This window comes from Vitis riparia, chromosome 18, assembly GCF_004353265.1.
Source record: "Vitis riparia cultivar Riparia Gloire de Montpellier isolate 1030 chromosome 18, EGFV_Vit.rip_1.0, whole genome shotgun sequence".
Lineage (NCBI taxonomy): Eukaryota > Viridiplantae > Streptophyta > Magnoliopsida > Vitales > Vitaceae > Vitis > Vitis riparia.
Window position 1 is genome coordinate 12351963 of NC_048448.1, and position 15132 is coordinate 12367094.

Below are 15132 nucleotides of genomic sequence, written 5' to 3' on the forward strand. Positions count from 1 at the left end.
AACAATTGCATAATAATCCTAACATATGCATAATCAATCCAAGAATACCAAGGCAAACAAAAAAAAAAAAAAAAAAATTTGGTTTTTTTTTTTAATGACGTCATGATGACGTCATCACGTCACTATTCATCTCCTTCTCTAGCTGAACACGGCTTGGTGCAGGAGAAAAATTTTTTTTCTTTTTCGGCCAAAATTTTGGGCATTTTCCAACAAAAAACGCTTAGATTTCCATCCTCACACATCAAACCTTCAATCTAATCCCAAAATTTGCACAAAAACGCATAATAGGAAGAACCAAAGCAAGCCCTAATTTTCGAAATCCCACCAAACAAGCTCCAAAAAAACAAATAAAATGATGGGTTTTGCTCCAAACAATATTCTCTACAAGTTTCCAACAACAATCGGGCTTGAAAACAGAGAATCAACATCAAACGAGAAATAAAATTCCAAAAAAATGGCTTCCACAATAGGAAACGGGAAACCCAAAAATGAACCCAAAAATGCAGCTCAAATGTCATCCATGCTTGCTCTGATACCAATTGATGAAAATTTAAACTGCATAGGATCACATGTTGACATTTAAGCATGCATTGAACGGCAAAAACGGAAACGTTCACCTTGGTTAATTCCGTGAAAGGCCATTTCTTCCTCTTTTCTGGTATTCAGGAAGCTCCTCTAGTGCTTGATGGTGCGAGAATTACGGGTTAATGAGCTCTTCCATTCTACACCCAGATTCAGTCCAAAACGAGAATGCGTGCTCTCTTTGAGCCAAAGGAGGAAGGAGCAGGGAGCTTACACAGAGAGAGAACCCTTCCTTTTCTTTTATATATATATTCATATATATATCACACACATTATTTGGACCACCACTTGACTTAATGGGCCAGTCAAGTGAATTAGGGTGAGCCCATAAAAAATCAAGCAACAATATGTGTCCAGTCCCATTATGGACCACAATGCAAAAATAAATAACACTGATTTATGACATTATTAAATTGATTATGTAAGTCCACACATAAAAATTCCAACAGCCTTTTCATGTACAAGCTCAGATTCGACGCCCTTCGGTCATTCTAATTTGGCTAGTACATCTTGAAGTTTGCTCTCAAACTTTGAAAGACGTTTTTCGAGTTCCGATACACGGGTAATTTCATTTTTGTACGTTGAGCACACAGATTGTGTGAGGTTTTTCATAACTTCATGGGCAGACCGTTTCTCCCATATCATTCGATAGTGATGACCCAAATCCGCGGAAGCTGACCAAATCTAAACATGTAAGCACGGTTAAAAAAAAAAAAAAACATACCGTCAGAACAAGGTCGTCCACAGGCAGACGATTGAGAGTTTCGACAACTCAAACACAACAACCGCTCATTCCTTCTGGAATGAATGTGGTGCTTAAGGAACGAGAAGACAAACCAAAGGCCTTTTGTCACTCATTCAAAAAGGAGGAATATTCTTTTTCAGAAAAGAGGTTCAAGTAAGCTAGTATATCTTCCAAAGACCTTTTGTCAATATGGTCTTCCGAATTAGACAAGGTCCCAGTCTCGAGACGAACATCGCTTGATAACAGAAGCAAAGGAAAAGCACAATTGATTCTGTTATTGAGAAACAGGAGAATGTTGGGTAGCGGACCAGTTAGAACGTTTAGACGATTAACCCTCGCTATCAGAGGCAACATAATGTTTTTCGCTCTTCCTCTTTGGACGAAACTCCAAAGCTTCGATAGCATTCCCAAGACCGAGGTTGTCTTCCATTCCCATTTCTGATACACGACTTGTCGACTCTTGCTCGAGATTAATGACTGGGATGCAAGCCCCTGGAAGAAAAGAGAGTATGTATTCCAAAGGAGTTTGACCTCGTTTGGCCGCTTCTGCTGCAAGTTGGAGTTGAGCTTTGGTTTGCCTCAACGTTCCTTCTGTTCTCCTCGTTAGGGAAGTTGCAGAGAAGAAGAAACGTCCGAAGGAAAAGGTTAAAAGAGGGAAAACTGGAACAACACTCGCTTGAAAAGAAAGCGCTCAAGTACCTTTTTCAGTATGGGCCACGTGTCATAATCATCAAGATACACGTGGCAAACATTTAATTTACCACAATTTTCCCAACTAATGCCTTATAAGTTATAAGGCACTAGAGAGGACAAGAGGATAAGCGCGTTGGTGAAGTGAATTGGATAGCCTGAATCACTCTAAAACAATATTATACATTTACAGTCGTTTACATCGGATCATTTCAGAGAATATTTTTCTGTTATTTGGACACGTCTACTCAAGTGGTCCACGTGTCCAAATAACCAAACTATAAATAAGAAGCATGATTCAGTGACCAGATTAATAAAAAATTTACAACCAAAACAAAGACCAAGATGAAGCCCGAAGCCGGTTTTCCACAAGGCCGCATGCGGTCCAACATAACCTCTAATTGGGCCTGGCTAGTGCTACTCAGATATGGAATCAGGCCCACCCTGGCAGTTTTCATCAAAAGCTCCAATCGGTAGATTCACCCATTTTTGAGTAAGTATTTTATTTTTTATGTTTTTACCGTAAGAAGAAACGAAATGGACGGTAAATTTTCTTCCGGCTCGTAGCAGTCGAGGTCTTAATCTGTTTGGCTTCCCTCAATCTGAGATGTTTGCAACGAATCTGACGGCCTGAGAAATCACGGAAGCGTCCGCGACGATCAATCAAAACCTGGTTCAATCCTTATCAGGTCGGTTTCTCGTGTTTTCTCTGTTTGTTTTCATTTAATGCACTGTTCGGTTGCCGAGAAAATGTATGAAAAGGATGGAAAATTGGATTCTTGAATATTGGGTTTTCGTCATCCGGGGTCGGAGAAAAGTGGCACATTTACTTAAACGATGCCTAATAAAACTGGTTAGCGTAGAGTATTTAAGCATTCCACATTTTGGGAAAGAAGATGACAGGAATATGAGGTTGAGAGTTTTCTCTTTTATTTTCTCTTCTTTTTGTGTGATTTTTCACAAACCTATTGCTTTTCTTTTGTGCCTTTTTTGCCTTGAAATTGGTTGATCAATCACCAGTTTGGTAAATTACAGTTTATTACTTCAAATATGTGCTGGTATTTGAACACTGAATTAATTTTCTGACAAGGCAATGCAGTGATAACTAGTGCTGGTATTTGAACTCTGAATTCATTTTTTGACACCCCTCAATGCAGATATAACTTGTGTTTTCAGCACATATTCATATTACTGGAATCTGTTCTAACACTCTGGAATGTATAGTGAGGTTTCTATGGTTGTGGCACTCCAAGGAAAGCACTAGGCAACATACTAGGGCCATTTACAAACTCAAAGTGTGTTGAAAGGGGTTATGGGTGATCATTAAATTCCTGGGTCCTGTTGGCTTTCCATAATGGAAATTCGAAGATATTAATGATATGTTTAACAATGACACATAAAATTGCTCTTGAACTTGTGTATGTCTAGGGATCTTTTGTTTGGGAAAATGATCTAAATCCTAGTGTGTACTGTAGGACAGCTGCCAATTCAAGTGTTCATCCTAATGGCTCGGGATGGCTAGAAGCGTTTTTTTTGGCCCAAGTAACTTCCTGATGTACTAATATTGCATGTTTGGCTTCAACTTGACCCACAAGGTCAAAGCGAATGACATGGAATCTATTTATTTCCTAATACTGATTTGCATGCTCAAGTAGGACTATCTGAATGATAAGTCAATTGGGAGTTGAAATTTCTTTCCTATGACACAGATGGATTATCAAATGGTAGAGGATCAATCCAATTTCTATCAATCAAGGGCAAAATGGACTGCTAATTCTACAAAGATATTTGCAAATTTGCTGGTTGAACAAATTCAAGAAGGGAATAGACCCAACAATGTTTTTAACAAGAAAGCATGGAAGCATATACGAGAAGAATTTAACAAACAGACTGGCTTAAAATTTGACAGGCAACAGTTGAAGAACCACCTTGATGTGTTGAGGAAGAGATACAATTATGTGAAGGTGCTTCTTGACCAAAATGAATTTAGTTGGGATGTTTCTCAATGCATGGTAATAGCTGAGGATGCTGTATGGAAAAAATACATTGAGGTAGATTTCCTCCCTGTAGAGGGAATTTCCCTTTTTTTTGTCTTAAATTGTGATATTAAAATTTTAAGGCTTCTTATAAGCATCATATACAGGCCCATCCTGAGGCTGAAGCCATCAGAAAGAAGGGATGTCCTATTTATGAACAGCTATGCACCATATTTTCGGATTCTGAAGCTGATGGAAATTGTGCTCTATCTAATTCAGGAGAAATGATGCATCAGGTATCTGCCCAAGGCATTTTGTGTTTTATCTGTTATGTGCCCTTTTCCCCTATCCTGCCTCACTGGACAGTGGTTTCCAATATATAGATGGATGAAGATCAATCTAGGGCGAAGTGGAGTACATCACTTGAGAAGATATTTGTGGAATTGATGCTCGAGCAAGTTCTACAGGGGAATAGATCAAACAATTCTTTTAGTAAGAAAGCATGGAATTATATATGTGATGAATTTAATAGACAAACAGGGTTAAATTTTCATAAGCAGCAACTGAAGAACCGCCATGGTGTTTTGAGGAGACTGTACAATAGTCTGAAGTTACTCCTTGATCAGGATGGCTTTAGCTGGGATGAGTCCCGGGGTATGGCAATTGCTGAGGATGAAGTGTGGGCAAAATATATTGAGGTTAGATTTTAACTTGTAAAAAGTTCATATGCATTTTTGCTGCTTTTTCTTTCCCTTACAAATTGCACTACAGGAGCATCCTGAAGTTGAGTCAATAAGATTCAAAGGTTGTCTAGTGTATGAACAGTTACACAGAATATTCTCAGACCTAGAAAGTGATGGAAAATCTGCTTTTGCTGCTACTACCCAGGTGCGTGTTCTGTTTGACTTGCAATTAGATGTTTGTACTAAGTAATTGTATGCCAGTTTTTCTGAGCTCATTCAAAAGTTGTTTCCTGGAACATTAGGTGGATGATCTACCTAGTCAAGATCAATCAAAGCTCGATCAGTCTCGGGCAAAGTGGATGCCATCCTTGGATAAGATATTTGTAGACTTGTTGGTTCGGAAGAATCAACAAAATTGTGTTTCTAACAAGAAAGCATGGAAGGGCATACGGGAAGAATTCAATAAGCAGACAGGTTTAAATTTTGAAGAGCAACAATTGAGGAACCATCAAAGTGTTCTTAGGAGGTGGTACAATAATATAAATTCCCTTCTTTATCAAGCTGGCTTCAGTTGGGATGAATCCAAGCACATGGTAATGGCTGATGGGAAAACATGGGAAAATCACATCAAGGTACAGTCTCCACATTTCTTTAATCCATCTTAGATCCCATCTTAAATTGATCGTGGAAGTGTACTTGCAGGCATATCCTGAGTGTGAAACAATCAGAAACAAGGAATGCCCAATTTTCAAACAGCTATGCATCCTGTTCTCAGGGTCCGAAGCTGAAGGCAGATATGTTCAATCAGGTCATGACTTTGAGTTGGATCATGAAATAGTTACAGAAAATGCTCCCGAAGCTGCCAGCATGTCTGCTGAACCAGTAGCAGACGAGGCATCCTCACAACCGGGAGATGACATGAACATACCAGATGGATGGAATAAGCGCAGGATTACAACATTAAATCAATGTTTCCCGAGGAGAACCCATACAGAAGCCAGTCACAATGTTGAAGATGCAGTGTTAGAGACAGCTTGCAGGAGGAAAAAGAGGGCATCAATGCTGTCACAGAGAAGTGACCAGTTTTCAATATCCAGTTGCATTAAAGTATTGAACGAGATGGAAGGAGTTGAGGAGGATCTCTATTTGGCCGCATTGGATTTGTTTCAGGACCCTGACCGAAGGGAAACATTCATATCCATTAGAAGTGATATCAGAATGCCATGGCTGAAGGGAAAGTGTAGTTCTATGTCATAGTTTTCCTCTAGTAAACCTCATTTTTGTCCTTTTATTTCCGTTGTGTATATGTGGAAGATCAAATAGATGGTGGTGGTGGTGGTGGAAGTATGTATTTCCGGTTGTCTATATAAATTTCTTTTTTAATTAATTTTTTTAAAGCAATATATGTATACAGGCAGAGATTCTCCGGAGCCCATAAAAAATTAGAGCCATGTTATAAAATCAAAGAGCATATCATTAAGAAAATATTTCTAAGGTGGTGTTTGTTTTTTTACTTAATTCTAAATAGAACCTTAATGCTTAATAGTGTTAAATATTTGGTGGTTTGTTTTTGTAGTATTATATTTTTATTAAGTATTAAAGAGTAAAGAAAACTAATATGTTATTTTTTCTGTTTAGAAAAAGTTACATATTTTGGTTTTTTCTATTTAGTAAAAAGTTTATAATAAATTACAAAAAAGTAGAAAAATCAACGACCTAAATTTTGAAAACAAATTGTTTTTAACAAAAAACCAAAAAAACAAACACTACGTAAAATCTATTGAAAGTTTTCCCGACTAGGAATGAGAGTTTCCATGTAATTTGATTTAAAGCAAAAATTGTCCCTTCACAATATGATTTATTTATTTAAAAAAAAAAAAAGCTAGAAGCAAAAATAGTAAATCAAAGCAAAATTGTGTCTTGAAGATATGATTTCAAAAATTAATTTTAAAAGGTAAAATTCTTTCTTAAAAAAAAATTTCTTAAAGAAAAAAAAATGTTTTCTAAAAAAAAATTGATGTTGCATTTTTTTATTTTTTAATAATATTTTAACTTATAATATATTTTAATAATAAAATTATTATAATTATATGTATTGTAAAATTAATTGATTTTATGCAGTAAATTCAATGCAAAAAAGAATTATAATTATTATTTATACATTATTTATAATTATAATATTTATAAAAGTATAAATTATGTTTACTGAAGTAATGAATGCCACCACATTATTAATTATAATAAATATTAGTTAAATATTATTTATGATTTTCATTAATATTCATTAATGAGAATATTAATGAAACTCATTTGGAAAGCCTATAAAAAGGCTTCTCATCCTTGTAATATGTATCCTTGACCAAGAAAGAAATTTATTCGTTTCTCTCATTCTCTGTTTTTCCTTCACTTAACTCTGTTCTCTGATTCCTTTCCTCCATTATATATATTGTTAAATTAATATATAATGTATCTTTACTTTGAGTTGTGTTGCATTTATTCTCGTTTTACAACACGTTATTAGCACGAATTGCTTTAAAGGTAATTTTCGTATATTAAACTTGAAGTTGTTTATATGGAATAAAATTTTACATATTTATATTGCTATTGTTAAATTCATTTAATTTGTGTTATGTATTGTTAAAAGTTATAAGCAAATTATTTGATTTTGATTATAATAAAAAGTTATACCAATGTTATCAATTTATTATAACTTATTCTAATAATATTGTTTTGTCATATATCTAAAGTTATTTGACAATGTTGAATCTCACAAAACTCAAATTTATGGCACTTGACATTTCGAGAAAGAAGTATCTATCTTGGATCCTTAATGCTAAAATACATCTTGATGCAATGAATCTTGGAGCTAGATCAAAGAAGGAAGTCAAACATCCTTGTAGTATCACGCAAAAGCGTTGATTTTCCTTTGCCATCACCTTCATGAAAGTTTAAAAAATGAGTATCTTACGGTAAATGATCTTTTTTCTCTATGGAGTAATTTGAAGAAAAGATATAACCACCAGAAAATTGTGATTCTCCCAAAAGCTCGATATGATTGGATACACCTAAGGTTGTAAGATTTTAAAATCGTTAGTGAATATAACTCCACACTTTTCAAAATCAGCTCTCAATTAAAGTTGTGTGGAGAAAAAAATCACAGAAGAAGACATGTTAGAAAAAAACTTTTACTATGTTTCATGCCTAGAATGTGCTCTTAAAGCAACAATATTGAGAGTGTAGATTTACAAAATACTCTGAATTAATATCATGGCTTCTTGCTACTGAACAAAATAATAAGTTTTTGATGATAAATCACCAGTCTCGTCCAACTGGATTTGAACCATTCCCAAGTAAATGCAATATTGTCACACACTTGTGGACGTGGACGAGGACGAGGACGTGGTTGTGGTCGTTGTCATTGACGGAATCTTCAATACCATGGTTATTATGGTAATAGTTCCTCAAATTCTAAAAAAATGAAAGCATCATTGCACCACCAGAAGTGGAATAATACTGAGGCAAAATAAGAAAATGGGACGTGTTTACAAGATAAACCTCCCAAGAACCATGAGAATGATTGTTATAGATGTGGTATGAAAGGGAATTGGTCGTGTACCAGTCATAAGCCCAAAGATTTGATCGATCTTTACCAAACATCAATAACAACAAAAGGAAAAGATATAGAAATAAACTTTACTGGTGGTGATAGATTGAACCTAACTTACTATGACATTAATTTCTTTGGAGATCCTAGTGAAAAAACTCACCATTTAATAAATGATGAGAATGCTGGCATTGATTGATGTTACTTTATATATCAAATAATATATTATTATGTCTTATATTTATATTTGATTATTACATTTTCTTTTATATTATTATTTACATTATGCCTTTTTTTTTTAAAAAAAAAATATTAGTTGTATCTAAAATCCATGTGTTATTTGGTCTCAAGATGAATAAGGGTGATGTATGTCTCGTAGATTGTGCAACCACGCACACAATTCTTCGAGATAAAAGATACTTCTTCGAATTAACATTAATAAAAACCAATGTAAGTACCATATCTGGTACTACAAACTTAGTTGAAGGCTTTGGAAGAGCAAACATAATGCTACCAAATGGAACTAGATTCCATATAAATGATGTTTTATATTCTAGCAAATCCATAAGAAATTTGCTCAATTTTAAAGATATTCATAGAAATGGACATCATATTGAAACTATGAATGAAGATAATGTAGAATATCTTTACATTACTTCCATTATATCTGGTCAGAAGCTTATAATGAAAAATCTCTTAGTTTTCCCTTTTGGGTTGTATCATACAATTGTAAAGCTTATTGAACCATATGTTGTTGTGAACCAGAAGTTCAATGACCCAAAAGTTTTTGTCATTTGGCATGATAGACTAGGTCACTCTAGCTCTTCAATGATGCGTCAAATAATCAAACACTCACATAGACATCCACTAAAGAACCAAAAGATTCATTTTCCCAATGAATACTCATATGTTGTCTGCTCACAAGGTAAATTGATAGTTAAACTTTTTTTTTTTTTTTGCTAAAGTCACATTTGAGTAACCAGTCTTTTTAGAAAGAATACATGGGGATATATGTGGGCCCATCCCTTCACCATGTGGACCATTATGTTATTTTTATGATCTTAATAAATGTTTCTACTATGTGGTCACATGTTAGTCTCATTTTTTCACATAATGTTGCATTTGCTAGGCTCCTTACAAAAATGATCAGATTACAAGCACAATATCCAGATTATCCAATTAAGATAATACATCTTGATAACGTTGACAAATTTACTTCTCAAACATTCATTGACTACTGTATGTCATTGGGAATAAATATTGAGCATCTTGTTGCTTATACCCATACCCAAAATGGTTTAGCAAGATCCTTTATCAAACATCTCTAATTAATAGCTTGGTCATTATTAATGAAAACCAAGTTACCTACTTTTGCCTGGGGACATGCTATTATGCATGCTGCAACTTTAGTCTGTATTCGACATACAACTTACCATAAATACTTTCCTTCACAACTTATACTTGGAAAACAACTAAATATCTCCCACTTATGGATTTTTGGTTGTGCAATATATGTACCAATTTCACCTACACAACACACTAAAATGGGTTCCCAACGAAGACTTGGCATTTATGTAGGTTTTAATTTTCCATATATCATAAGATATTTTGAACATTTGATAAGTGATGTTTTTATAACCCGCTTTGCAGATTGTCATTTTAATGAGAATATTTTCCCATTATTAGGGGAAAAAAAAACTGATTCCTGAAGAATGACGAGAAATTATTTGCAATACATCTACTATGTCTCATCTTGATTCTCATACAAATTAATGTAAACTAGAAGTTCAAATGATCATTCAGTTGAAAAATCTTGCAAACTAATTACCAAATGCATTCATTCATACAAAGAAAGTGACAAAGTCACCTATCCTAACTGCAAATACTGCAACATGAATTGATGCCCCTGTAGGACAGTTAACGAATGAATCTAAGATACGCCTGAAGTGTGGTAGACCTATCGGCTCAAAAGATGTAACTCCCCAAAAAAAGAGAACACAAGAAAAACTTGACACTTTAAAATAGGCAATCAAAATGATTGATCAGTCAAAAATTGATAAATCTATAGCTCCAGAAAAGGTACAAATAATGTTAAAAGCTCCTGAAGAGGCACATATTGAACAAGAAGCCCCTGAAAAGACATAAATACCTGAAAATTGTAAGATCTCCATAAGTTAAGTACACACGGGAAAAAAATTGGATTGAAATAATATTGTTATTAACAATATTTTTTCTTTTCAAGTAGCCTCTGATATCATAAGAAATGGTGAAGATTCAGAACCACGAAATGTGGAAGAATGCTGACATAGAAATGATTGGCCAAAATGGAAAGAAGTTATACAAGCAGAGTTAAACTCATTAACAAAACGAGAAGTTTTTGGATTTGTAATCCAAACACCTAAAGATGTAAAGTCTATTAGGTAAAAATGGGTATTTGTACAAAAATGTAATGAGAATAATGAGATCATAAGATATAAAGCGCAATTAGTAGCACAAGGTTTCTCACATAGACTTGGTATTGACTACGAGGAAACATACTCTCCCGTCATGGACGCAATCACATTTTGTTTTTTAATTAGTTTGACAATCTTAGAAGGACTGGATATGCATTTCATGGATGTTATTACAACATATTTATACAGATCTATGGATAATGATATATACATGAAAATCCCTAAAGGATTTAAATTGCCTGAAACAAATAGTACAAAGCCTCATAACATGTACTCAATCAAGTTACAACGATCCTTATATAAATTAAAGTAATTTAGACGCATGTGGTACAATCACTTTAGCAAATACTTGCTAAAAGAAGGGTATGTGAATAACCCTATATGCCCATATATTTTCATTAAGAAATCAAAAATCAGATTTACAATTATTGTAGTGTATGTCGGTGACTTAAATCTTGTTGGAACTTTTAAAGAGCTTACAAGAACAACAAATTACTTGAAAAATGAATTTGAGATGAAATATCTTGAAAAAACAAAATTTTGTTTTGACCTACAAATCGAGCATTTTCCAAATGGAGTTTTAGTATATCAATCAACATACATTAAGAAAGTTTTGAAACGTTTTTATATGGATAAACCACGTCCTTTAAGTTCTCTAATGGTTTTCCGATCACTTGATATGAAAAAAGACTCATTTCATTTTTGCAAAAAATGCGAAAAACTACTTGGTCTTAAAGTACCACATCTTAGTGCTATTGATGCACTTATGTATCTTACTAATTGTACATGTCTAGACAATAATTTTTCTGTCAATTTATTAGCAAGATACAATTCCAGTCCAACTCAAAGACATTGGAATGGTATCAAACATATATTGCGTTATTTTTGCAGAACTATTTGTTAGAAAAATTAGACTGATCCAACCTATGGTAACCACCCTAAAGGAGGGGGAGGGAGGGAGGGGGTGAATAGGGTGATGGTTTCTTTTTGAAAATTTAAACTATGTGAATGTAAGAGACAATTATATGCAAGTATATAATAAACAATATAAAGACAATTGCATATAAATTAAGAGAGTATGGAAGAGATAATGCAAACACAAGATTTTGTAGTGGTTCGGCGCAACCCGACCTACATCCACTTTCCTCTAGCTTCAATTCCAAGCTTGAGGTTCCACTAATTCAAGGCTTCCAAACCAAGCCTTCAAGCAATACAATTGGATTATGGTTCCAATTCATTCTCTTGGACTTTTGGCTCTAAGCACCCTTTACACTTCTCAAGAAATATCCCACTCTTGAACAACCCCTCAAGTGATACCACACACTTGAGAAACTTCCTCTCAAAGATTTACAAATAAATGATCTCACAAAATCCTAGTACAAAAACTTTAAACTCAAATGATACAAGAAAACTAGGATTGAATGGTGCACTAAAGATATGCAAGTTTTAGAACAATTGTGCACTAAAAAAAACACTCTTCCAAGGCTCAAATATATTTAAGAAATGTTTGGGAATGTTAAACTTTTTAAACAATAAAGATTGTAGCCTTTTTATAGAAGAAAAAAGTCAAACTAGTCGTTGGGGGTTCAACCGGTTGACTAGCCATTAGTATTTAATGTTTGGTAGGTGACCGTTGGACCTTGACCGGACCTCGACCAAACCTCAACCGGTTGAACAACCGTTCTGGAATAAAGAGAAAGTTTTTTTGCACCCTCGACCAGTTGAGCTGGGGGTCGACCCGGACCTCGACTGGTTGAGTTGGCAATTGACCGATTCCTCATCCAATTCAACCGGATGAGCCGTTTTTTGCTCAAAAAACTAGTTTTTTCAACTTAAAACCTTTTAAACAAGTTGGAAAAACATTTGACATAAGGTTTTTGTTAAAAATATGAAATCATCCAATTTTAAAATATTTAAAACAAAATAAATCTTGGATGATTTTGGTGCATAAGTAAAGAATGTAATGCATGAAAATCCTAGTGCACCAACAGCCTTACAAAGAAATCTTATGAAGTTTAGGTCTTGAAAAACACTTTTCTCTGATGTGGTTTTCTTCATCATGATTTCTCTTTGACTTGATTTGTTTTAGTGATTGTCACTTTGGAAATCGTCTTTCCTAATCACACTTGAAATATAATTATTAGTTCTAAACCTTGTTTTGCTATCATCAAAACCAAGATTAACCAAACCTTGGTTTCACACTATTGATATGATTCTATTTTACTTAAGGGAATCAAAACAACAATTGCTTGAATATGCAGATGCATGATATATTTCAGATCCACATAAAAGTAGGTTACAAATAGGGTATGTGTTTAATTGTAATGACACTACTATTTCATGGAGATCTGTTAAACAAACAATGATGATCACATCATCAAATCATTCAGAAATATTTGCAATTCATGAAGCATGTCATGAATGTATATGACTAAGATTTATGATCCAATATATTCAAGAATCATGTGGACTCTTCTCTATCAAAGGTGACCCGACAATATTATTTGAAGATATGTTGCATGCATTGCATAGATAACAGGGGGTTATATTAAAGGAGATAGAACTGATCACATTTCACCAAAATTCTTTTATACACATGAACTCCAGAAGAATGGTAAAATTGATGTTCAATAAATACACTCAAGTGATAATATAGCAGATTTATTCACAAAGTCATTGCCAACCTCAACATTCAAGAAGTAAGTACATAAGATCGGAATGCTTTAACTCAAGGATATCAACATGAGGAGGAGTATGCTTGTAAAAATGTGTGAGTGTACTATACTCTTTTTCCTTTCGTACAGGTTTTGTCCCACTGGGTTTTACTGGCAAGGTTTTTAATGCGGCAATCCTAACATGTTAAGAGCAACTTAAAGAATATTGTACTATTTTTCCTTCACTAGGTTTTTCCCATGAGATTTTTTACTAGCAAGGTTTTAATAAGACATATTCTTCTAATGTGGTGGACATCCAAGGGGGAGTGTTATAACTAAAGTAATGAATGTATCACATTATTAATTATAATAAATATTAATTAAATATTATTTATAACTTCCATTAATATTCATTAGTGGAAATTATTAATGTTATTTATGACTTTCATTAATATTCATTAATAGGGATATTAATGGAAGCTATTTGGAAAGCCTATAAAAATATTTTCCATCCCTGTAATATGTATCCTTGAGCAAGAAATAAATTTCTTCATTTCTTTCATTCTTTTTGTCTTTCATTTTCTCAACTCTCCTCTCTAATTCCTTCCCCCTATTATATATATTGTTAAAGTAATATATAATTTAGAGTTGCATTGCATTTATCATCGTTTTTCAACAATCATCTTATATTAAAAAAAATATACATTATTTTATATTATTAGGTATTGATTAAAAAATATTTTATTGTTTATCTCAAATTTTATCCTTCCATTAATTTAATTTAATTATTATTAAAAATATAAATTGATTTACTTATATACTCTTTTTATTTCTATTATAAATAATAAATATTTTAATTTTTAAACTTTATTTATTTTTTATTTTTTGTTTCTTTCACTTCTACATTACTTCTTAATATTGTTTTCAGTAATAATTTTTAATTGGTTCATAATTATTTTCAATTAATTTAAAATTTTAAGGAAATCATTTTTTTGAAGAAACCATAGTTTAGGGATGTAACATTATATTATTAGTTAAAAATATAATTAAAAATAAGAAAACATTTAGCATTTATACGATGATATAGTTGTTATAAATATATGCACTAAAATTCAATATATAAAAATGATTATAATTATTGTGTATATATTATTTATAAATAATAATACATATAAAAGTATAAATTGCATTTAACATAACAAAAAATAATAATAAATAAATATTGAAAATTAAATTACTTATTATTTATTGTAGAAAGAAAAAAGAGTATAAAATTAAATTAATTTATGTTTTTAATAATAATTAATTAAAAAATAAAATTGTAGATAAAGACCAAAATATTTTTTTAATCAATATCTGACTTAATATAAAATAATATTTTTAATATGAGATGATAAACATAATTTGTACTTTTATAAATATTATTATAATAATAATTAATGTATCAATAATTACTATAATTATTTTTATGTATTGAATTTATTACATAAAATCAATTAATTTTACATATATATATATATATATATATATATATATTCATAATATCTTTAAGAAATGTTTCTTTAAAAAACAATTTTTATTTTTAAAAATTTATATTTTGAAATCGTGTTTTAAAGAGATGTTTTTGCTTATAAAATTTTCATTTTTTTAAGAGAATTTTTTCTTTTTAAAAAACATAAAAAGAAAAAGAAATCATCTCAACAATAGACGATAAATCCTGATGATTTTTTTCTTGTAAATTTTAT

General features: G+C 32.4%; 1 protein-coding gene across 5 annotated transcripts; it reads left to right on the forward strand.

Moving 5' to 3' along the window:
• The first annotated feature begins 2384 nt into the window (after nucleotides 1-2384).
• On the forward strand, nucleotides 2385-6063 carry LOC117906337 (L10-interacting MYB domain-containing protein-like). 5 transcript variants are annotated; one of them, XM_034819326.1, is made up of 8 exons: nucleotides 2385-2706; nucleotides 3493-3559; nucleotides 3727-4068; nucleotides 4161-4289; nucleotides 4377-4691; nucleotides 4765-4881; nucleotides 4979-5308; nucleotides 5379-6063. In XM_034819326.1, exons 3-8 carry the CDS (start codon nucleotides 3727-3729, stop codon nucleotides 5931-5933), a joined length of 1788 nt encoding a protein of 595 aa, XP_034675217.1. In that variant the 5' UTR covers nucleotides 2385-2706; nucleotides 3493-3559; the 3' UTR covers nucleotides 5934-6063. The 5 variants fall into 5 exon arrangements, with proteins under 5 accessions (XP_034675217.1, XP_034675218.1, XP_034675216.1 ...); XM_034819327.1 differs by having other exon boundaries at nucleotides 3498-3559; XM_034819325.1 differs by lacking the exon at nucleotides 3493-3559 and having other exon boundaries at nucleotides 2386-2706.
• The last annotated feature ends 9069 nt before the right edge of the window (nucleotides 6064-15132 follow it).